The 24,240-nt window shown below is 44.9% G+C and overlaps 1 protein-coding gene across 3 annotated transcripts in view; it reads left to right on the top strand.

The window, feature by feature from the left end:
* Positions 1-24,240, top strand: part of ADGRE3 (adhesion G protein-coupled receptor E3) — a 57,157-nt gene that overhangs the window by 27,220 nt on the left and 5,697 nt on the right. For all 3 annotated transcript variants that reach the window (XM_055235531.1, XM_055235530.1, XM_055235528.1), the window contains 7 exons: positions 1,840-2,024; positions 6,497-6,664; positions 9,154-9,351; positions 12,404-12,639; positions 17,669-17,735; positions 17,959-18,050; positions 20,809-20,977. In XM_055235531.1, the coding sequence (XP_055091506.1) occupies positions 1,840-2,024; positions 6,497-6,664; positions 9,154-9,351; positions 12,404-12,639; positions 17,669-17,735; positions 17,959-18,050; positions 20,809-20,977 (1,115 nt within the window). The remainder of the gene's footprint in view (positions 1-1,839; positions 2,025-6,496; positions 6,665-9,153; positions 9,352-12,403; positions 12,640-17,668; positions 17,736-17,958; positions 18,051-20,808; positions 20,978-24,240) is intronic.

Raw genomic sequence — 24,240 nt, 5'->3', positions numbered from 1 at the left:
GGCAGGAGGATCACTTGAGCCCAGGAGGTCGAGGCTGCAGTGAGCTATGATCACACCACTGCACTCCAGCCTGGGCAACAGAGCAAGATCCTGTCTCAAAAAAAAAAAAAACAAATGAGAAAAAAGAAATCATGAAATCTGACTGATTGCTAAAAGGAATCAAGATAAATCTTAGGCTTGATACCTGGGTGGGTCTGCAAATTTTTAATATAAGTATAGCTGATACAAATGACCAAAAAACATTTTTTGACATTCATTATGCTAATTATGCTAATTAGCAAAACATCTGGTGTTAATTGGAGATAAGCACACCTGAATTACTTATAGTGGCCATCTCTCAACTGTGGTGTTTCTGATTCAAGTTAATCAGGCCTGGCACCTGAAGCCCTAATTAAGACAAAGTCTACCCCAGCATAGTTTAAATTAATATACATGGCCAGCCACAGTGGCTCACACTTGTAATCCCAGCACTTTGGGAGGCCGAGGAGGGCCGATCACTTGAGGTCAGGAGTTTGAGACAAGCCTGGCCAACATGGTGAAACCCCATCTCTACTAAAAATACAAAATTAGCCAGATGTGATGGCACACACCACTTGTAAATCCCAGCTACTCAGGAGGCTGAGGCAGGAGAATTACTTGAACCCAGGAGGCAGAGATTGCAGTGAGCCGAGATCGTGCCATTGCACTCCAGCCTGGGCAAAAAGAGCGAAACTCCATCTCAAAAAAAAATTAATATATGTAAGAACACACTGTCCTCACAGCAACATTATTCAAAATAGCCAAAAAATGAAAATGACTCAAATGTCCATCAATGAAAGACTGGATAAATAGAAGGTGATATATCCATATAATGGAATATTATTTGGTCAGAAAAAGGAATGAAGCACTGACCCATGCTACAACGTGGATGAACTTTGAAGACATGATGCTGAATGAAAGACAACAGATATAGAAGGTCACATAGTGTATGATTCCATTTATATGAAATGTCTAGAATAGGTAAACTCATAGAGACAGAAAGCGGGTTGGTGGTTTCCAGGGACTGAGTGAGGAATGCTTATGGGAATGGATTCTCTTTTGGAGGTTATGAAAATGTTTTGGAACGACATAGAGGTGATGAAAACATTGTGAATGTACTCAATGCCACTGAATACAATTCACTTTTTTTTTTTTTGAGACACGATCTTGCTCTGTCACCCAGGCTGGAGTGCAGTGGTGCAATCACGGCTCACTGCAGCCTCAACCTCCTGGGTTCAAGCGATCCTCCAGTCTCAGCCTCCCAAGTCACTGGGATTACAGCCTCCCAAGTCACTCGCGGTGCCACTTTGCCTGGCTTTGGGGACACTTTTAAAGATTCCAATTTTGGGCTAGGCATGGTGGCTTACGCCTGTGATCCCAGCACTTTGGGAGGCCAAGGTGGGCAGATCACCTGAGGTCAGGAGTTTAAGACCAGCCTAGTAAACATGGTGAAATCCCGTCTCTCCTAAAAATGCGAAAATTAGCTGAGCGTGGTGGCTCATGCCTGTAATCTCAGCACTTTGGGAGACCAAGGCAGGTGGATCACCTGAGGTCAGGAGTTGGAGACCAGCCTGGCCAACATAGTGAAACCCTATCTCTACTAAAAAGACAAAAAAATAGCCAGGCATGGTGGTGCGTGCCTATAATCCCAGCTACTTGGGAGGCTGAGGCAGGAGAATCACTTGAACCCGGGAGGCAGAGGTTGCAGTGAGCCGAGATCACACCACTGCACTCCAGCCTGGCTGGGCGACAATAGCGAGACTCCGTCTCAAAAAAAAAAGAAAAGGAAAGAAAAAAGATTCCACTTTTCTGTTTCCTCAGGTCCCAGTGCCATTGCCTTTATCTCATATTCTTCTCTTGGAAACATCATAAATGCAACTTTTTTTGAAGAGATGGATAAGAAAGATCAAGTGTATCTGAACTCTCAGGTTGTGAGTGCTGCTATTGGACCCAAAAGGAATGTGTCTCTCTCCAAGTCTGTGACGCTGACTTTCCAGCACGTGAAGGTGGGTCACAGGTATGATTTGAGCTTGTCAGGTCTCAAGGAGGCAGGCCAAACGATGTTTGTGTATCATCCCAGGCTGCGGTTCTAGACCCGCCCTCTTCAGGGTCGTAGTCAGGAGCATTTGAAATGTGGCTGGTCTGAATCGAGATTTTGAAGACATTATTTCCAGATTTACATCTTGTAAATCAGCCTTTGAAGACTTAATAAGAAGAAAACAATTAGCTTGATTTCAACCAGGCAGGCTGGCATGCGCCTATAGTTCCAGCTACTTGGGAGGCTGAGGCAAGAGGATTGCTTGAGCCCAGGAGTTGGAGGCTGCAGTGAGCTATGATTGCACCATTGCACTCCAGCCTGGGGCACAGAGCAAGACACTATCAGAAGAAGAAAAACACGAAGGAGAAGAAGGAAAGAGACAAAGAAACAAAGAGGAAGGAAGGAAGGAAGGAAGGAAAGAAGGAGGGAGGGAGGGAAGTGACTGAGAATTTCCCCAAACCAATGTCAAACACCAAACCACAGATTCAGGAGTTTCAGAGAACCAATAAGAATAAATGCAAAAAAAAAAAAAAAAATTAGCTAGATTTAATCATTCTACATTGTATGCAAATACAAGTATTTTTTTCTTTTTTATTTTTATTTTTTATTTTTTTAATCATTTATTTTTTATTATTAATTTTTTTTGCACACAAAATAATAAACATTTTCTAAAAATACATACAAACAAAAAGATGCATATCAAATATATTAGGAAGTTTGCACATGGGAAGACAGGGAATAGAAATGGGGGGTGGCAATTAAAGAAAATAAATGAGAGAGGGACTTTGTATGGATCAATGATAATAACTCAATCCTCTATTTGACAAAGAAGAAGGAGAAAGAAGAGGAAGGAAAAGAAAGTGGGATAAAGGATCAGAAAGGGAGGAAAATAGAAAAAATTAGAGTATGACTCCAGGGTAGACCTGTTTTGTTGTCGCTGGGTTGGTTGGTTGGTTTGTCAGTTGCATTTTTCATATGTTTCGCCATGTTGGCCAGGCTGGTCTCGAACTCCTAGCCTCAAGTGATCAACCCACCTCGGCCTCCCAGAGTGCTGGGACTACAGGCGTGAGCCACCACGTCCAGCCCCCACATTGCGTCTGGCCTCCGTGGTAGACCTCCCAGATGGGGCGGCCGGGCAGAGGCGCTCCCCACATCCCAGACAGGGCGACCGGGCAGAGACGCTCCTCACTTCCTAGACGGGGTGGCGGCCGGGCAGAGGCGCTCCTCACTTCTTCCCAGACGGGGTGGCCGGGCAGAGGCGCTCCTCACTTCCCGGACGGGGCGGCCGGGCAGAGGCGCTCCTCACTTCTTCCCAGACGGGGCGGCAGGGCAGAGGCCCTCCTCACTTCCCAGACGGGGCGGCCGGGCAGAGGCGCTCCTCACTTCTTCCCAGACGGGGCGGCAGGGCAGAGGCGCTCCTCACTTCTTCCCAGACGGGGCGGCCGGGCAGAGGCGCTCCTCACTTCCCAGACGGGGCGGCCGGGCAGAGGCGCTCCTCACATCCCAGACGATGGGCCGCCGGGCAGAGGCGCTCCTCACATCCCAGACGATGGGCGGCCAGGCAGAGACGCTCCTCACTTCCTAGACGGGGTGGCGGCTGGGCAGAGGCGCTCCTCACATCCCAGACGATGGGCGGCCAGGCAGAGAGGCTCCCCACCTCCCAGAGAGGCTGCAATCCTAGCACCCTGGGAGGCCATGGCAGGCGGCTGGGAGGCAGAGGCTGCAGCGAGCCAAGACCACGCCACCGCACTGCAGCCCGGGCAGCACCGACCACCGAGTGAGCGAGACTCCGTCTGCAGTCCCAGCACCTCGGGAGGTCGAGGCGGGCAGACCACTCGAGGTCAGGAGCTGGAGACCAGCCTGGCCAACATGGCGAAACCGCTCCTCCAGCCAAAGGAGAAAAACTAGGCAGGGGTGGTGGCGCGCGCCGGCAATCCCAGGCAGCCCGCAGGCGGGGGCATGAGAACCACGGGAGGCGGAGACAGGGAGACTGCAGCGAGCCGAGTATACTCCAGCCTGGGCCACAGAGGGAAAAAAAAAAAAAGAAGAGAGAGAAGAGAAGGGAAGAGGAGAGGAGGGGAGGGAAGGGGAGCGGAGGGGAGGGGAGGGGAGGGGAGGGGAGGGGAGGGGGAAAGAAGGAAGGGAGAGAGAGAGAAAGAAAGGAAGGAAGGAACAAAGGAGGGAAAAGAAAGAAAAGGCAAATACAAGTATTATAACATCACACTGTATCTCATAAATATATACAATTATAATGTATAAATTAAAAATAAATTTTTAAAAAGAGGTAAATCAAAACAGAAAAAGAAAAGAAGAAAGGTCACGCCTGTAATCCCAGCACTTTGGGAGGCTGAGGTGGGCGGATCATGAGGCCAAGTGATCAAGTAGCCAACATGGTGAAACCTCATCTCTACTAAAAATACAAAAATTAGCTGGGCATGGTGGCACATGCCTGTAGTCCCAGCTACTTGGGAGGGCGAGGCAGGAGAATCGCTTGAACCCAGGAGGCGGAGGTTGTGGTGAGCCGAGATCGCACCACTGCACTCCAGCCTGGCAACAGAGTCAGACTCCATCTCAAAAAAAAAGAAAGAAAGAAAAGAAGAAAGGAATGTAAACTATCTCCTTGATAATATCTATGTTGATTATACTTATTAATTTATACTGATATATTTAAAAGATACTATGTTGGATATAGTGGGTTAAATAAAATTTATTATTAAAGTTAATTTGACCTATATCTTCACCTTTTTTGAGAAAGGGTCTCACTCTGTTGCCGAGGCTGGAGTGCAGTTGCACAATCATAGCTCACTACAGCCTCGAACTCCTGGGTTCAAGGGACTCTCCCACTTCAGCCTCCCCAGCAGCTGGAACTACAGGTGTGTGCCACCACGCCCAACTAATTCTTTTATTTCTGGTAGAGAGTGGGGCTCGTAATGTTGTCCAGGCTGGTCTCAAACTCCTGGCCTCAAGCAACCCTCCCATCTCAGCTTCTTAAAACCCTGAAATTATAGGTATGAACCACTTCATCTGGCTTCTTTTTCTATTTTCTTTTTTTTTTTTTTTTTGAGTCAGAGTCTGTCGCCCAGGCTGAAGCACAGTGGTGTGATCTCAGCTCACTGCAACCTCCGCCTCCCAGGCCCAAGCGATTCTCCTGCCTCAGCCTCCCAAGTAGCTGGGATTACAAGCAAGTGCCACCACACCTGGCTCATTTTTGTATTTTTAGTAGAGATGATGGCTGGCCATGCTGGACAAACTGGTCTCCAACTCCTGACTTTAGGTGATCCACCCTTCTTGGCCTCCCAAAGTGCTGGGATTACAGTCGTGAGCCACTGTGCCCGGCTTCAAAGGCTAATTTTATTCTCTCTCCTCATGACGTTTCTTTCCTATACCATGCCTCTCATCGCATGAGCAATTATTGTGTTGTAAGGGAGTCAGAGACAAAATTGATTATACAACAACCAGGGACATTTGGCTTAGAGAGACTTTAGGGAAAAACATGAGAGCTTCAGACTCCACTGTTTTTGTTTGTTTTTTTTTTGTTTTTTTGCTCCCATGGTTGGGGCAAGTTTCTAAAACCAAAGAAATCTCTTGAAACTGTGGTTCCCGGGAAGCCTTTGCTTTATTTTATGTTACATAAAATCCCAAAAGAGCTGCGGTTATGGATCGGGGGTCCTGGTGGCCACATAAAATAGAAATCAGGTGCAGTGGCTCATGCCCGTAACCACAGCCCCTTGGGAGGCCAAGGCAGGAGGATTGCTTGAGGCCAGAAGTTCAAGACCAGCCTGGGCAACATGTTGAAACCCCATCTCTACTAAAAATACAAAAGTTAGCTGGGCATGGTGGTGCACACTTGTAGTTCTAGCTACTCTGGAGGCTGAGATGGGAGGATTGTTAGAGCCAGGGAGGTCAAGGTGGCAGTGAGTTGTGATTGCGCCACAGCACTCCAGCCTGGGCGACAGAAGGAGACCCCGTCTCAAAAACAAACAAAACAGAAATCACCTGAGTCACTCTTCACACAGGTGCCTTAGCAGGTGACACCCTGGCATAGGCCAACACTGAGAACTGTCCCTCCTGAGGAAAAAGAAATGAGCTGGCCGGACACAGTGGCTCATGCCTGTATGATCCCAGCACTTTGGGAGGCAAAGGCAGGCAGATTGCTTGAGTCCAGGAGTTCGAGACCAGCCTGGGCAGCATAGTTGATCCTGTCTGTACAAAAAAATACAAAAATTAGCCTGATGTGGTAGTGCACGTCTGTAATCCCAGCTACTCGGGAGGCTGAGGCAGGAGAATCGCTTGAACCCAGGAAGCGGAGGTTGCAGTGAGCCGAGATTGAGCCACTGCACTCCAGCCTGGGTGACAAAGCAAGATTTCGTCTCAAAAAAAAAAAAAGAAAGAAAGAAAGAAAGACAAAGACAATGAGCCCTTTCTATTTTCTATTTTCAGACGAACTCCAGTACCAAAAAGGTCTTCTGTGTCTACTGGAAGAGCACAGAGCAGGGCAGCCAGTGGTCCAGGGATGGCTGCTTCCTGTTACACGTGAACAAGAGTCACACCATGTGTAATTGCAGTCACCTGTCCAGCTTCGCTGTCCTGATGGCCCTCACCAGCCAGGTATGATGTATATGTTTTATTCTTCCAGCAAATACTTTCTGAGCCCCTACTTAGTGGTAATAAGTGCTATTAAAAAAAAAAAAAAAAAACACTGAAAAAAGGCCGAGCATGGTGACTCATGCCTTTAATCCCAGCACTTTGGGAGGCCAAGACAGGCAGATCACCTGAGGTCAAGAGTTTGAGACCAGCCTGGCCAACATGGCAAAAACCCATCTCTGCTAAAAATGCAAAAATTCGCCAAACATGGTGGTACATGCCTGTAATCCCAGCTACTCAGGAGGCTGAGACAAGAGGATGGCTTGAACCCGGGAGGCAGAGGTTTCAGGGAACTGAGATCAAGCCATTGCACTCCAGCCTGGGTGATAGAGCAAGACTCCATCTCAAAAAAAAAAAAAATCAACTTATGTAAAAGACACAAGGTAAGAAGTCCAGGAGAAACCTGGTGCAAACTTCCGGTGTCCTCTCCTAGGAAAAAGTTACACAGATGCAGTTCATTCTCCCAGCAATGACTTATGACAACGCATGTGAAGTGTTGTCAGCCAGGGAAGCTCACCTGAGGTGTGTTCAGGGTGTGTATTGGGGGATCATTCACATAGGTATGCAGTGCCTACATGGTTGACCTCAGTTGCTCAGACTACAGGAACCTGGGGCAAAAATATGATTACTGGGCCAGACACAGTGGCTCACACCTGTAATCCCAGCACTTTGGGAGGCCGAGGCAGGCAGATCACAAGGTCAGGAGATCAAGACCATCCTGACCAACATGGTGAAACCCCATCTCTACTAAAAATACAAAAATTAGCCAGGTGTGGTGGCGCACGCCTGTGGTCCCAGCTACTCAGGAGGCTGAGACAGGAGAATTGCTTGAACCTGGGAGGCAGAGGTTGCAGCGAGCTGAGATTGCACCACTGCACTCCAGCCTGGCGACAAAGCGAGACTCTGTCTAAAAAAAAAAAACCATGATTACTATAAACCACATCATGAATGACTATTAAAAAGTCAAAAAATAACAGATGCTGGTGAGGTGGCAGAAAAAAAGGAACACACACTGTTGGTGGGATTGTAAATTAGTTCAACCATTGTGGAAAGCAGCATGGCAATTTCTCAAAGGGCTGAAAACAGAACTACCATTCAACCCAGCAATCCTGTTACTGGGTATATACCCAAAGGAATATAAATCATTCTATCATAAAGACACAAGCACATGTATGTTCACTGCAGCACTATTCACAATAGCAGAGACATAGAATCAACCTAAATGCCCATCAATGGTAGACCGGATAAAGAAAATGTGTTACATATGGAATACATACACCATGGAATACTATGCAGCCATAAAAAAGAATGAGATCATGTCCTTTGCAGGGACATGGATGGAGCTGGAGGCCATTATCCTTAGCAAACGAATGCAGGAACAGAAAACCAAATACTCGTGTTCTCACTTATAAGTGGGAGCTACATGAGGAGAACATACGGACACAAAGAGGGGAACAACAGACGCTGGGGCCTATTGGAGGGTGGAGAGTGGGAGGAGGGAGAGGACCAGGAAAAATAACTGATGGGTACTAGGCTTAATACCTGGGTGATGAAATAATCTGTACAAGAAACCCCCACAACAGGGGTTTACCTATGTAACAAACCTGCACATGTATCTCTGAACTTAAAAAAGTTTTTTAAATCCCTTCATTAGTATGAGCTCTCTGATCAAACTGGTACCGCATAGCACAAGCCCTCTGCATACAAAAACATTTTATTTTTTTTAGATACGAGGTCTCACTTGTTGGCTCAGGCCAGTCTTGAACTCCTGGCCTCCAGCAATCCTCCCACCTCAGCTTCGCAAAGCATTGGGATTACAGGTGTGAGACACCATGGCCCAAAAATCACTTTGTAAAGATTGTGGTAAAACACACAGAACATAAAATTTACCATCTTAGCCATTTTAAATGTATATACAGTTCAGTAAAGTACAATCATATTGTGCAATCATCAACCACCATCCATCTCCAGAACGCTTTCATCTTGCAACACTGAAACTCTTCACTCCTTAACCAACTCCCTATTCTCTCTCTCTCCTCTCCCCAGCTTCTGGTAACTGCCATTCTACTTTTTTTAGGGGAAAAAAATCATATGTCCAAACTCATCAAAATGTATACATTTAATATGTGTAATTTTTGATACATTAAGTATACACCTCAATAAAGCTGAAAACAAAAAAGACAGTCTAGCAATCTATATTAGCAGTCTACATTAACAATCACATTAGAAGTCTGTATTCACAATCTACATTGGCAGTCTACATTAACAATCTACATTAGCAATCTATATTAGCAGTCTATATTAGCAGTCTACATTAGCAATCTACATTAGCAGTCTAACAGTCCCACACTACCACTGGGCTTGGTGCCTGTGTCTAGGATGCCCCGGTTCAAGGAGGGAGCCATAATCCCAGTGCAGGAAAGCATCACTGTGAACTTTTTTCTCGGTCCCAGGAGGAGGACCCCGTGCTGACTATCATCACCTACGTGGGGCTGAGCGTCTCTCTGCTGTGCCTCCTCCTGGCAGCCCTCACCTTCCTCCTGTGCAAAGCCATCCAGAACACCAGCACCTCCCTGCATCTGCAGCTCTCGCTCTGCCTCTTCCTGGCCCACCTCCTCTTCCTCGTGGGGATTGATCGAACTGAACCCAAGGTACTGACAGTGTCTCAGAGGATGCCCTGCCCTGCCCCAAGGTACACTGAGCTCATGGAGCAATGCTGCACTGGATTCCTTAATAAAATGTCCTTGGGTCTGTAGACGAGAAAAATATAATTTTCCCATTACCCTTCTGAGATCGTAGCTGGGACTCATATAACAAAAGACAGATAAGAGAAAAAGCAAACAGAAGTTCATTAACATATATGCATATTTCATATATACGTGGGAGATACCCAGGGAATGAGGCATTCTCAAAGAGGTAGTTTAGAACCACAGCATTTTTGACAAAGAATGATAAATTTTTGAAGAAGGGAAAAAGATCTTGGGTCTCTAGGGGCACAAAGTATGGGAAGGCAAATATCTGGGAAATGAGTGATACATAAAGGCTTACTAGTATCATTGGTTATATTACTCCATTTTCAGGCTGCTGATAAAGATATACTCAAGACTGGGAAGAAAAACAGGTTTAATTGGACTTGCAGTTCCACATGGCAAGAGAGGCCTCAGAATCATGGCTGGAGGCGAAAGGAACTTCTTACATGGTGGCTGCAAGAGAAAAAATTAGGAAGATCCAAAAGCAGAAACCCCTGATAAAACCATCAGATCTCCTGAGATTTATTTCCTAACAGGGAAAACCGCCCCCATGATTGAAATTATCTCCCACTGGGTCCTTCCCACAACATTTGGGAATTACGGGAGTGCAATTCAAGATGAGATTTGGGTGGGGACACAGAGCCAAACCATATCATTGGTTTTGTAGATTCCTCCAGTGTTGGCTCCAGACCAATGAGGATCTAAAGTTGTCTTGGTGGCCGGGCACGGTGGCTCATACCTGTAATCCCAGCACTTTGGGAGACTGAGGTGGGCAGATCACCTGAGGTCAGGAGTTCAAGACCAGCCTGGTCAACATGGCAAAACTCTGTCTCTACTAAAAATACAAAATATTAGCCGAGCGTGGTGATGAGCACCTGTAATCCCAGCTACTTGGGAGGCTGAGGCAGGAGAATTGCTTGAACCTGGGAGGCAGAGGCTGCAGTGAGCCAAGATTGCGCCATTGCACTCCAGCCTGGGCAACAAGAGCAAAACTCCATCTTAAATAAATAAATAAATAAATAAATAAGTTGTCTTAGTGATCAACTTTTGTCCCTCCCATAGCAAGGGTAGGAGGGTAGAAGGAAGAGAATAGGTAGCAGGAATGCCTTTTTAAATTAATGTCCTGGTATACTATTCAGCCTTCAGAAAAAGAAAGAAATCCTGCCATTTGTGATAACATGGATGAAACTGGAGAGTGTTAAGCTGAGTGAAATAAGCAAGGCACAGAAAGACAAATAGTGCATGATCTCACTTATGTGTGGAATCTAAAATAGCCAAACTCATCAAAGCAAAGAGCAGAATGGTTGTTAGCAGAGACTAGGGCAGCGGGGAAGGGGTTTAGGGAGATGTTGGTCAAAGGATACCAAATTTCAGCTAGACAGGAATAATAAATACAAGACAGCTGTTATACATCATGACTATAGTCAATAACGATATATTCTATATTGAAAAATTGCTAACAAAGTAGATTTTAAGTGTTCTCACCCCCCAAAAAAGACAAGTACAAAAACGTATGTCCTGCTTTTAGGCAAATAGGGGGAGGGCAGAGAGCTATTTTTCTATCTGCTTCTTCTCAACTGCCTTCAGTTTAAAATAATCCCTTGGGCCAGACACAGTGGCTGACACCTGTAATCCCAGCACACTGGGAGGCAATGGTGGAAAGATCACTTGAGGCCAGGGGTTCGAGGCCATCCTGGGCAATATAGTGAGACCTTGTCTCTACAAAAAAAATAACAAAATTAGCTGGACACAGTGGTGCATGTCTGTAGTCCCAGCTGTGTGGGAGGCTGAGGCAGGAAGATTACTTGAACCCAGGAGTTCGAGGCTGCAGTGAGCTATGATTGCAACCACTGTACTCCAGCCTGGGCGACAGAGCAAGACCCTGTCTCAAAAAAAACCAATAATAATCATAATAATAATCTCTTATGCTAAAGTGAAACTTTTTTTAAAATTTTATTTTTAATTGAAAAATAATAGTTGTATAAAATTATGGGGTACAATGTGAAGTTTCCATAGATATACACATTATGAAATGACCAAACCAGGATAATAAACATATCTATCACTTCCATACTTATCATTTCTTTGTGGTGAAAACATTTAAAATTCACTCTTTTAGGACTGGGGTGGCAGTTCATGCTTGTAATACCAGCACTTTAGGAGGCCAAGGCGGGAGGATCACTTCAGCCCAGGAGTTGGAGACTGGCCTGGGCAACACAGTGAGACCCTGTCTCTGCAAAAATTAGCGGGTATGGTGGCACACACTTGTAGTCCCAGCTACTGGGGAGGCTGAGGTGGGAGGATCACTTGAGCCTGAGAGTTCAAGGCTGCAGTGAGCTACGATTGTGCCACTGCACTCCAGCCTGGGTGACAGAGTGAGATCCTGTCTCAAAGAAATAAAATAAAACAAAATCCACTCTTTTAGCAACTTTGAAATTCATAATATATTAACTATAGTCATCACGCAGTACAGTAGGAGTAGAGAGTAGAATGGAGGTTCCCAGAGGTTGAGGGGGGAAGTGGATGAGGAAAGGAGACATTGCTCAAAGTATACAAAGCCTTAGTTTAAAAGGAGGGATAAATTCTGGTGATCTGTGCAAAGGTGGCACATTCTGCTACCCTTTCAGTCCCAAGGGCAGGTTGAAGGGATTGGTGCCCAGGTGGCCAAAGCTAGCCTTGACTATCAACTATCTATTTTTTAAATATAATTGAGATGGGGTCTCACTAAATTGCCCAGGCTGGTCTCAAACTCCTGGGCTCAAGCAATCCTCCCACCTCAGCCTCCCAAAGTGCGGAGATTACAGACATGAGCCACTGCATCCAGTTTCCCTTTACTTTTAACGCCCTTGGTCCGATGTTAGGTGCTCTGAACCCAAAGCCAATGTCAAGGAGAAGTCCTAGGGCCATACTCCACCCTGACAACCCCTTCAGGCATCCCTTTCTCCTCCCCCAGATGCTATGCTCCATCATCGCCGGTGCCTTGCATTATCTCTACCTGGCCGCCTTCACCTGGATGCTGCTGGAGGGCCTGCACCTCTTCCTCACTGCACGGAACCTGACGGTGGTCAACTACTCAAGCATCAACAGACTCATGAAGTGGATCATGTTCCCAGTCGGCTATGGCGTTCCTGCTGTGACTGTGGCCATTTCTGCAGCCTCCAGGCCTCACCTTTATGGAACCGCTGATCGGTGAGCTTGAATCCCACCCTGTGTCATGGACAATTTCCTAAGAAAGCTTTTGAGGGCAGTATTCATGATGATGGTGGGAATATACATAACCAATGCACTCTATGTTCCCCTTTATAACAGCTATAACCTCTTTCCCAGCAAGGCAGGGTGAGATGGTGGTAAGAGTTTGCAAGGTTCTGGAAGTCTTATACAACCAACAGGTTCACATGCCCACTGCATAGTAACGTACCAATCCACCAAGACAGCAGGGTTTGCAGCAGAGAAAGAGCTTAATGAGGCAAGGTGTGGTGGCTCACACCTGTAATCCCAACACTTTGGGAGGCCAAGGTGGGAGGATCACTTGAGGCCAGGAGTTCAAGACCAGCCTGGGCAATATAGCAAGACCCTCATCTCTACAAAAAATTAGCTGAGCACAGTGGCTCACACCTGTAATCCCAGCACTTTGGGAAGCCCAGACAGGAGGATCACTTGAGTTCACGACTTCAAGACCAGCCTGGGCAACATAGCAAGACCTTGTGTCTACTAAAAATTAAACAAATAAAAATAGCCAGGCATGGTGGTTCACACCTGTAGTCCCAGCTACTCAAGAAGCTGAGATGGAAGGACTGCTTGAGCCCAGGAGTTCAAGGCTTCAGTGAGCTATGCTCAGGCCACTACATTCCAGCCTGGGTGACAGATCAAGACCTTGTCTCAAAAAAAAAAAAAAAAAAAAGCTTAATAATCTCAGGGCACCAAGCGAGGAGACAGGAGAAGATTCTCAAATCAATCTCCTCAAGGAGCTCTGGACTGGGGCTTTTCAAGGGATCATGGAGGGTGTGGAGCCTGGAAAATGTGGGTCATTAATTGTTCAGGGTACAGCAGACGAAATCATCAGGAGATAGAAATTGCCTTCTTTGGTGACTCAGCTCCTTCTGTGGTCCTTCAGAGCAGCTGAAGCCAGTAGTTTCACTGGTACACAGGACCTGAAAGAATATCTCAACAGGAAACTTAATTTTTTTTGTTTTTTTTGTTTTTGTTTTATTGAGACAGAGTTTCGCTCTTGTTGCCCAGGCTGGAGTGCAATGGCACGGTCTTGGCTCACTGCAACCTCCACCTCCTGGGTTCAAGCGATTCTCCCGCCTCAGCCTCCCAAGTAACTGAGATTACAGGTGCCCACAACCACACCCAGCTAATTTTTGTACTTTTAGTAGAGATGGGGTTTCACCATGTTGACCAGGCTGGTCTTGAACTCCTGACCTCAGGTGATCCACCCACCTTGGCCTCCCAAAGTGCTGAGATTACAGGTGTGAGCCACCGCACCCGGCTGAAACTTCATGTTTTATAATATTTAAGTTGTTACCTATAGAGCAGTAAAGGGAAACTGTTATCTAGGATCTGTGTGATTCTAGGATAACAGGCACGAAGCAGCTAGGAGGAAGCAGGTCAGAGAGCAAGCTGACCTGGCAGTGAATCCTGGATGTGCTGCAAGCTTGGCTTGTTTTCATTTCTCCCCCTTTTGTCTTCTCTGATTATTTTTATAAAGTTTATAGGGATGGCTTCAGAAGGAGAGGGTTTAGGGTGTTGTTCAAAAGACCATCAAGATGAATAAATAATAGAAAGAAGAGCTTTAAGGTCGGGCACAGTGACTCATGCCTGTAATCCCAGCACTTTGGGAGGCCAAGGCGGGAGAATCGCTTGAGGCCAGGAGTTCGGGACCAGCCTGGCCAACATGTGAAAACCCATCTCTACTAAAAATACAAAAAATTAGCCAAGCATGGTGGCACACACCTACTCAGGAAGCTGAAGCAGGAGAATCGCTTGAACCTGGGAGGTAGAAGTTGCAGTGAGTTGTGATTGTACCAACGCACCCCAACCTAAAAGACAGAGTGAGACTCTGAAAAAAAAAAGAAAAAGGAAAGAAAAAACAAGAAAGAAAGAAAGAAAGAAAGAAAGAAAGAAAGAAAGAAAGAAAGAAAGAAAGAAAGAAGGAAGGAAGGAAGGAAGGAAGGAAGAAAGAAAGAGAGGAAGAAAGGGAAAGGAAGGAAGGAAAGAAGAAAGGAAAGGAAAGGAGGAAAGAAAGAAAGAGAAAGAAAGAAAGGAAGGAAGAAAGAAAGAAAGAAAGAAAGAAAGAAAGAAAGAAAGAAAGAAAGAAAGCAAGCAAGCAAGCAAGCAAGCCGGGCGCGGTGGCTCACGCTTGTAATCCCAGCACTTTGGGAGGCCGAGGCGGGCGGATCATGAGGTCAGGAGATGGAGACCACGGTGAAACCCTGTGTCTACTAAAAACACAAAAAATTAGCCGGGCGTGGTGGCGGGCGCCTGTAGTCTCAGCTACTCGGAGAGGCTGAGGCAGGAGAATGGCGTGAACCTGGGAGGCGGAGCTTGCAGTGAGCCGAGATTGCGCCACTGCACTCCAGCCTGGGCGACAGAGCGAGACTCTGTCTCAAAAAAAAAAAAAAAAAAAAAAAGAGAGGGAGAAAGGGGAGCTTTATTGGCAATATTGGTTTGCAAACCAAAAAAAGAAAGTCTCCAGTATGAGCCAAAGGTGCTCCCTCTTTGAAAAGGGGAAGGACAAGTTAGATGAGAGCAGAGTGCATGCACGGTGGATAAACATATATATGTATAACATACATCCCATGTTCACTTTGGGCAGGATTTTAGCATTAAAATAAGATAGAAAAGCCGGGCGCAGTGGCTCAAGCCTGTAATCCCAGCACTTTGGGAGGCTGAGGCGGGTGGATGACCTGAGGTCAGGAGTTCAAGACCAGCCTGGCCAACACAGTGAAACCCCGTCTCTACTAAAAAGACAAAAAATTAGCCAGGTGTGGTGGTATGCGCCTGTAATCTCAGCCACTTGGGAGGCTGAGGCAGGAGAATCACTTGAACCTGGGAGGTGGAGGTTGCAGTGAGCTGAGATCATGCCATTGCACTCCAGCCTGGGCAACAAGAGCGAAACTCCGTCTCAAAAAAAAAAAAAGGAAGACCAGGCATGATGGTTCACACCCGTAACCCCAGCACTTTGTGAAGCCAAGGAGGAAGGATTGCTTGAGCCCAGGACTTCAAGACCAGGCTGGACAACATAGCAAAACCCCATCTCTACCAAAAAAAAAATTGTTTTAATTAGCTGGACACGGTGGTGCATGCCTGTAGTCCCAGCTACTCAGGAGGCTGGGGCGGGAGGATGGCATGAGCATAGGAGTTCAAGGTTGCAGTAAGTTGTGATAGAGCTACTGCATCACAGCCTGAGTGACAAAGCAAGATCCAACTCTAAAAAATATATAAATAAAATAAAATAAATAATGAGGAGGAATGTGGCTCTACAACAAAAGCTGAACCAAAAGACACAAAGACAGTTTGTGCACAGCCTCTATAAACTAACTGAAACTGGCTTAAGATCCATAATTGCTTTGACTAGGTTCCCTTTCCAGTCACAGTTATAGTGGTCTGAATCGTATATCAGAGGTAGGAGGGAACTGATGGCTTCTATTGTTATGGGGTTTAGCAAGCGTGCGTTTTCTTGTAGCCAGAGGAATTTAGAGAGTTGCTTCACCAGCCAGGATCTGAACCCTCGACCCAAAGGTAACTTGGTTTCCTTAACGTTAGGGTCCATCTTAGTGGATATAGAAGTGTATATTTCAATCTCTCAGATCACAAGAGTTAGATCCGAACTTTATTCTTCCTGTAATTTGAGCTCTCAAGTCTCAGTCCCCTCAATAGCAAGATGAGAATAATAGTTGTCCCGATTGTTCCAACCTCACAGTGCTGGTGTGAAAATTCAACAGGATTGTGCTCCTAAAATCCTTAACAGGACACTGTTCCTCCTAGCTGTTTGGTGCCTATTATCCTAGAATCACACCACAGTTATTAAAAAGTTTAAATTCTATAAAAACCCTAAAAATCTGGTAATGTCACAAAGCTGTGTCCACCCCAGCTAACAGAGATCAATCTAGCTATATTAAATCACATGCTTGAATTACAAATTAAACTCTCTGTACACATACCAATTTAAATGTGTATCTCCAATTGTGTGTAATAGGTTCAAAAAGGATCTAAATGAAAATATATTTTGTACTACTTCAAAATACCTTGAGCTATGAGTATTTTTTATGTTGCAGCATCCATTTTAATTTGAGCACATAATTTGTTGTTGTTTTCATTTTAATCACTAAAATAAGACAAGTTTGTTAAATTTTTTTCATAGTTTTTGAAATATATAAAGTAAAAAGTGAAAGAGGCTGTCACATGATGTGTGGATCAAAGTTGCAATCAAAATGTGTAATCAAAGCTGATTGTTGGCCGGGCATGGTGGCTCATGCCTGTAATCCCAGCACTTTGGGAGGCCAAGAGGAGCAAATCATGTGAGGTCTGGAGTTCAAGACTAGCCTGGCCAACATGGCAAAACCCCATCTCTACTAAAAATGCAAAAATTAGCTGGGTGTGGTGGTGCACATCTGTAATCTCAGCTATTCAGGAGACTGAGGCAGGAGAATCACTTGAATCCAGGAGGCAGAGGTTGCAGTGAGCTGAGATCGCACCACTGCACTCCAACCTGGGCAACAGAGCAAGACCCTGTCTCAAAAAAAAAAAAAAAAAAGCTGATTGTCATCAGCTGACTTTCTTTTTATTTTATTTATTTATTTATTTATTTATTGAGACGGAGTCTCAGTTTGTCACCCAGGCTGGAGTGCAGTGGCACGATCTTGGCTCACTGCAAGCTCCGCCTACTGGGTTCCCGCCATTCTCCTGCCTCAGCCTCCTGAGTAGCTGGGACTACAGGCGCCCACCACCACGCCCAGCTAATTTTTATATTTTTAGTAGAGATGGGGTTTCACCATGTTAGCCAGGATGGTCTCGAGCTCCTGACCTCGCGATCCGCCCATCTCGGCCTCCCAAAATGCTGGGATTACAGGCATGAGCCACTGCGCCCGGCCTGTCATCAGCTGACTTTCAAGAGAAACTGGAAACAATTCTCTGATAGGAAAAGAGTCACTTTATGTTAATCTCATGCGCTTTCTCTGATCTCTCTTTGTATCTCTTTTCCCATTGTTCCTAGATGCTGGCTCCACCTGGACCAGGGATTCATCTGGAGTTTCCTTGGCCCAGTCTGTGCCATTTTCTCTGTGAGTATGTGCCTTTGATGTTCCCAAACTAAGAAGAACCAAGAGAAATGCTGGGTACAAGATGGTACAAGGGGCTTGCATTTCCACTGTTGGATGGTTTGATTTTCCACCTGCTACCAATTCAGTCCCGTGTACAAGAGGGTAGGACTCCTGTGTGCAATTTAAAGTGGACACCATGCATTACTTTAACTTGCACTCTGCCTTGTTTGTGTTGGTCCTGCAGGTGAATTTAGTGTTGTTTATCTTGGTCTTTTGGATTTTGAAAAGAAAACTTTCCTCCCTCAATAGTGAAGTGTCAACCATCCAGAACACAAGGTAGGATGTGACAAATGGTACTTCCTACTCCCTTTCCTTCTGCCAATCCTTCCTACATATCCATACACATGTACATTCAACAGCCATGCTCCCAGGACTAGCAAGACCACTGTAATCTTCCACCATCACAATTCATGAGAACCTGAATTAGCTAGAATACAAGCTAACCTGCTGTGGTAAATAAAAAATCTCCAAAAAAAAAAAGAGAATAAAATAGAAGTTTATTTCAGTCTCATGTTGCAACCCAGAAGTAACCAGTTCAGGGCTATTAAAGAAGCTCTGCTCCACACAGTGTTCCAGGGTCTCAGGTTCTTTCTACTTTGTTGCTCCACAATCCTCTAAAAGGATGTTGCCCTTGTCAATATCCCATCCATGGGCAGGAGGTAATATAGGAGTTGCACTTGCCACATTTGCTGATATCCCATTGGCTGATCTTGGTCACATGATAACACCCAGCTGCAAGGGAGGCTGGGAAATGTAGTCTCTACCCTGACCATGTGCCTTGTTTTAAAACTCAAAGGGGAACAGATCTAACACTGAAAGGAAGATGAAAAGGGAGAAAAACATTCGTTTCTGCCACACTACACAAGATGCACACAGGAGTATATTTTTTATCAAAAGCAACCAACTCAGATTTGCTAATCCAACAGTTACTAAAAAGCTTAAATTATATAGAAACCCTAAAAATGAATCTGGTAATGTCACAAAGCTGTGTCCACCCCAGCCAATAGAGATCAATCTAGCTATATTAAATCACATGCTTAAATTACAAATTAAACTCTCTGTACACATACCAATTTAAATGTTTATCTCCAATTGTGTGTGATAGGTTCAATAAGAATCTAGATTAAAAGATATTTTGTATAATATTTCAAAATATCTTGAGGTATGAGTATTTTTATGTTGCAGCATCCATTTTGATTTGAACATGTAATTTGTTGTTTTCATTTTAATCATAAAAATAAGACAAGTTTGTTACATTTTTTCATAGTCTTTTGAAATATATACAGTAAAAAGTGAAAGTGGCTGTCTCTTTTCCTGCTACTTCCACTTCCCAGGATGCCAGAATGAACAGCCTGTATGATGTGTAAGATAAAATATGACATTTTCCCAGAGCTTTCTCTGTGCACTTTTAAGTAGAACAGACTGACACACACACAATAGGATCACACTATACAAACTGTTCCTCAATTAGCATTCCTCACTTATGTAATATCCTTAATAATTAGGGATATATATAATGTATATATACTTATAATATAGATATCATATGTATATGTATACACATATACATATACATATAATATAGATAGTATATGTGTATATATACACATATATACACATATAATATATTCTATACATGTATAACACAATATGTATTTTATATACACTATCACTATATATTGTGATTATATATTGTGATAGTGTATATAAAATATATACGTACATATATATATTGTGTGTGTATATATGCCATAAATACTATAAGTAGGATGGCCTCATATCTCAGCTTACCTGGAATAGTCTCAGTTTATGTCTGTTGACACAATGTAATTATTAATAGTACCCCTTTTATTTTTTATTATTATTTTTATTCTTATTGATACATAATATTTATATACATTTGCGAAGTATTTGTGATATTTTGATTCATGCATAAAATGTGCAATGATCAAATCAGGGTATTTAAGGTATTCATCACCTCAAACATTTATCATTTCTTTCTGTTAGGAACGGTACACCTCCTTTTGATCACAAAAGCCTTCCTGTTTGAATAACAAATTGTATGACCTCGGCCGGGTGGGGTGGCTCACACCTGTAATCCCAGCACTTTGGGAGGCCAGGGCAGGTGGATCATTTGAGGTCAGTCGTTTGAGACCAGCCTGGCCAACATGGTGAAACCCCGTCTCTACTAAAAATACAAAAATTAGCTGGGTATGGTGGCATGCCTGTAATCCCAGCTACTCGGGAGGCTGAGGCTGGAGAATCGCTTGAACCCATGAGCTGAGATCACACCACTGCACTCCAGCCTGGGCAACAGAGCAAGACTCCATCTCAAAAAAAAAAAAATCATATGACCCCTGTCTATAAATGATAAGAGTGAGAGACAGAGAAAGCACCCAGGTTTTAAAATGCCTTATGTATGTTTGGTACTAATTTTGTCCCATACATTGTCCTAAATACTTTCCCATGAAAGTCTCACATAATCTTTATAGCAATCCCATGAAATAGGACAATTATTAAGATAAGGGAACTGGGGCTGGGTGCAGTGGTTCACTCTTGTAATCCCAATACTTTGGGAGTCCGAGATGGGTGGATCTCTTGAGGTCAGGAGTTCGAGACCAGCCTGGTCAACATGGTGAAACCCTATCTCCACTAAAAATACAAAAATTAGCAGGGCATGATGGTGTATGACTGTAGTTAGTCCCAGCTACTGGGGAGGCTGAGATAGGAGAATCGCTTGAATCCTGGAGGTGGAGGTTGCAGTGAGTCGAGATCATGTCATTGCACTCCAGCCTGGGCAACAGAGCAAGACTCCATCTCAAAAATAAAATAAAATAAAATAAGATAAGATGAGGGAGCTGAGTTGCAAGAAGGTAAAGCAGCTTTCCCAAGATCACACAGGTAGCCAGTGCTGGCTTCCATTTAAACCCAGGTAGTCTAGCTCCAGAGTTCTCACTATTAACAGCTAACTAGAGGGGTGCTTATGCTCATTATTAGTTTTTTGACATCCTAATCTCTGACTTCCTCCTCCCAGGATGCTGGCTTTCAAAGCAACAGCTCAGCTCTTCATCCTGGGCTGCACCTGGTGTCTGGGCTTGCTACAGGTGGGTCCAGCTGCCCAGGTCATGGCCTACCTCTTTGCCATCATCAACAGCCTCCAAGGCTTCTTCATCTTCTTGGTCTACTGCCTCCTCAGCCAGCAGGTAAACACTGACCCCTTTCTTTGTTACTTTAAACTTCAGAAAACTTTGGAAATGGAGTTTAATGGGGATTTAAGTCGACATTCTCTAAATGTTCCATAAGAGATTATAATCCACGGTAAACACTCTATTTTCTCTACTTTAAAAATGCTACTAGTTGTTAAGATACATCATTTATTAACACATTTCAGAATATAAATAATTGCTATGTCAAAAATACATGCCTTTTTCTCAGTTTTTCCACTTGTAATAGTCAGCTAATGCTGTGTAACAAACAACCTCAAAAAATCTCATTGGTTTAAACACAAATATTTGCTTTTCTTATTCTGGGGTCTACAGGTCTGTTGGGGTTCACCTGATCTTAGCTGAGCTCAGCTTGCCTTTGCTCCAGGATGCAGATCAGGTTTAGGCTGCTCCTTGTGACTCATCCTGAGGCTTAGGCAGAAGGGGGAGCAACTCCCCAGCAAATATTCTTCTCCTAATAATGCTGAAATCACAAAGAGGCAGACCCTACTGGGCAAGGTCACTCAAGCCTGTGATTCTTCCTCCTCTAATATCCCATTGTCAAAGCAAGTCACACAGCCAAGCCCAAAGTCAATGGGAAAAGAGCGCTCAACCCATCAAGAGACTAAGACAGAGTGTAATACAACTACAAAGGAGTGAATCGTGGAGATCAACAATGCAGCTAACACACCACTTCACATGAATTCTTTTTTTTCCAACTATTATTTTATTTACATTACTACCTTAAGTTACATGGAAAAAGACACCCAAGCAGTTCTGCCCTATTTCAGAAAAAGTTTCCAATCGGCAGGGTGTAGTGGCTCACGCCTGTAAACTCAGCACTTTGGGAGGCCGACACAGGGGGATCACTTGTGCTCAGGAGTTCGAGACCAGCCTGACGAACATGGCAAAACCCCGTCTCTACTGAAAACTACAAAACAATTACCCAGGCATGATGGAGGCGCCTGTAATCCCAGCTGCTTGAGAGGCTAGGCAGGATAATCGCTTGAACCCAGGAGGCAGAGGCTGCAGTGAGCCGAGATCGCACCACTGCACTCCAGCCTGGGCAACAGAGCAAGACTCCATCTCAAAAAAAAAGAGAAAATAAAAAGCTTCCAGTCAATACCAATTATATAATGCCGGGATTACAGGTGTAAGCCACCATGCTGGGCTGATTTATCTCTTTTTCTTCAAGACATATCAAATGATACGTGCCCCTCAAAGCCCTCACTGTCCCAGACTAGGTCACATTCCAGGATCACACAGCCTTCCTTGTAACACTGGCTGTCTTCAAGGGCAAACTCATAGATCCATCCCAGTCTGCTATTGCAGTTTTTGCAACTCACATCTCAAACCATGGAACAGCAGTGGGCATGATGAAGTCTTGAACTTCACTGTACTGCAGGTTAACTGCCTTGTTAAAGAGAAACTGGGGCCAGGCACAGTGACTCATGCCCATAATTCCAGTACTTCAGGAGGCTGAGGCAGGAGGCAGAACTCATCTCCACTTGGTTCACGGGCAGCACTGGCAGAGCGTTTGTTTCATCATCATCATCATCATTATTTTTTTTTTTTTTTTTTTTTTTTTTTGAGACGGAGTCTTGCTCTGTCACCCAGGCTGGAGTACAGTAGCTCGATCCCGGCTCACTGCAACCTCCGCCTCCCAGGTTCAAGCAATTCTCCTGCCTCAGCCTCCCGAGTACCTGGGACTACAGGCGAATGCCACCATGCCTGGCTAATTTTTTTTTTTTTTTGTATTTTTAGTAGAGATGGGGTTTCACATGAGCATACAAAAAACACTTATATGTACTCTTCCCTTAGTTTATCTCAGTTTATGAGGCATATCATAGCATCCAGTTTTTGTTTGTTATTCTTTTTTTGTTGTTTTGTTTTTTGTTTTTTGTTTGAGACCGAGTTTGGCTCTTGTTGCCCGGGCTGGAGTGCAATGGCATTACCTCGGCTCACCGCAACCTCCGCCTCCCAGGTTCCAGTGATTATCCTTCCTCAGCCTCCTGAGTAGCTGGGATTACAGGTGCACGCCTCCACACCCAGCTAATTTTGTGTTTTTAATAGAGACGGGGTTTCTCCGTGTTGGTCAGGCTGGTCTCGAACTCCCGACCTCAGGTGATCTGCCCGCCTCAGCCTCCCAAAGTGCTGGGATTACAGGCGTGAGCCATCGTGCCTGGCCTAGCCTCCAGTTTTTAAAGATATATATAGTTTTATTTCATGTGGCTACTAAATTCAAAACACTTTATTTGTCTGCAACTGAACAGTAGTGTGTGTCCTCCAAGAAGGTCCCTTACTAAGGGGTGCTCAGGGATAATCGGGACTGCACGCTGTCTCCAGAATGGAACCCAGCCAAGTGTGGTGGCTCATGCCTGTAATCCCAGCACTTTGGGAGGCCGAGGCAGGTGGATCATCTGAGGTCAAGAGTTCAAGACCAGCCTGGCCAACATGGTGAAAGCCAGTCTCTACTAAACAATACAAACATTAGCCGAGAGTGGTGGCACCTGCCTGTAATCCCAGCTACTCGGGAGGCCGAGGCTAGAGAATCACTTTAACCTGGGAGGCAGAGGTTGCAGTGAGCCGAGATCGCACCGTTGCACTCCAGCCTGAGCAACAGAGCGAGATTCCATTTCAAAAAAAAAAACAAAAGAAACTACTCCAGAGGGTTTCATTTTGTTTATATAACGAGTATAAGCACTCATTGTTTGTGTTATTGTTATGTATTTATTTATGTGTAGGTATAGGAGTTTATGGCATATCATAATGGTTCTTACCAGGAGCAATTGTGTTCCCACCACAGGACAGTTAGCGATGTCTGGGGAAATGTTTTTCATAACTAGGGTGGGGGTTTCTACTGGCATCTAGTTGGTGGAGGTCAGGGATGCTGGTAAATATCCTAAATAATGCACACAGGACAGCCCTCTCCAGCAAAACGTGATCCAACCCAAGATGTCAATAGTGCCAAGGTTGGGATATCACAGTATGGCAGATGTTGTCCACGGCCCTCTCATATGCCTTTGGCTTCTGTCTCTACATGCCTGGAGATGCTTGTTGCAAACACCCATGACTGTGCCTGAAGGCTTCGTACTGCCCACAGGATATGCCTGGCCCATGCACAGGGCAAACTGGTGATGCCAAAGAGTAATGGCCCTTGAGACCGGCCATCAACCCATGACTGATGGGAGCTGGTGGATAAATACCCCAGCTCCCTCCTCCTTCAGGCAAGTTGACTCTAAAGTAGTTCCATGCTCTACCCC

This window comes from Symphalangus syndactylus, chromosome 13 (assembly GCF_028878055.3).
Source record: "Symphalangus syndactylus isolate Jambi chromosome 13, NHGRI_mSymSyn1-v2.1_pri, whole genome shotgun sequence".
NCBI lineage: Eukaryota > Metazoa > Chordata > Mammalia > Primates > Hylobatidae > Symphalangus > Symphalangus syndactylus.
The sequence above is the reverse complement of the archived record's forward strand: the minus strand, read 5'-3'. Positions and strand labels throughout refer to the sequence as shown.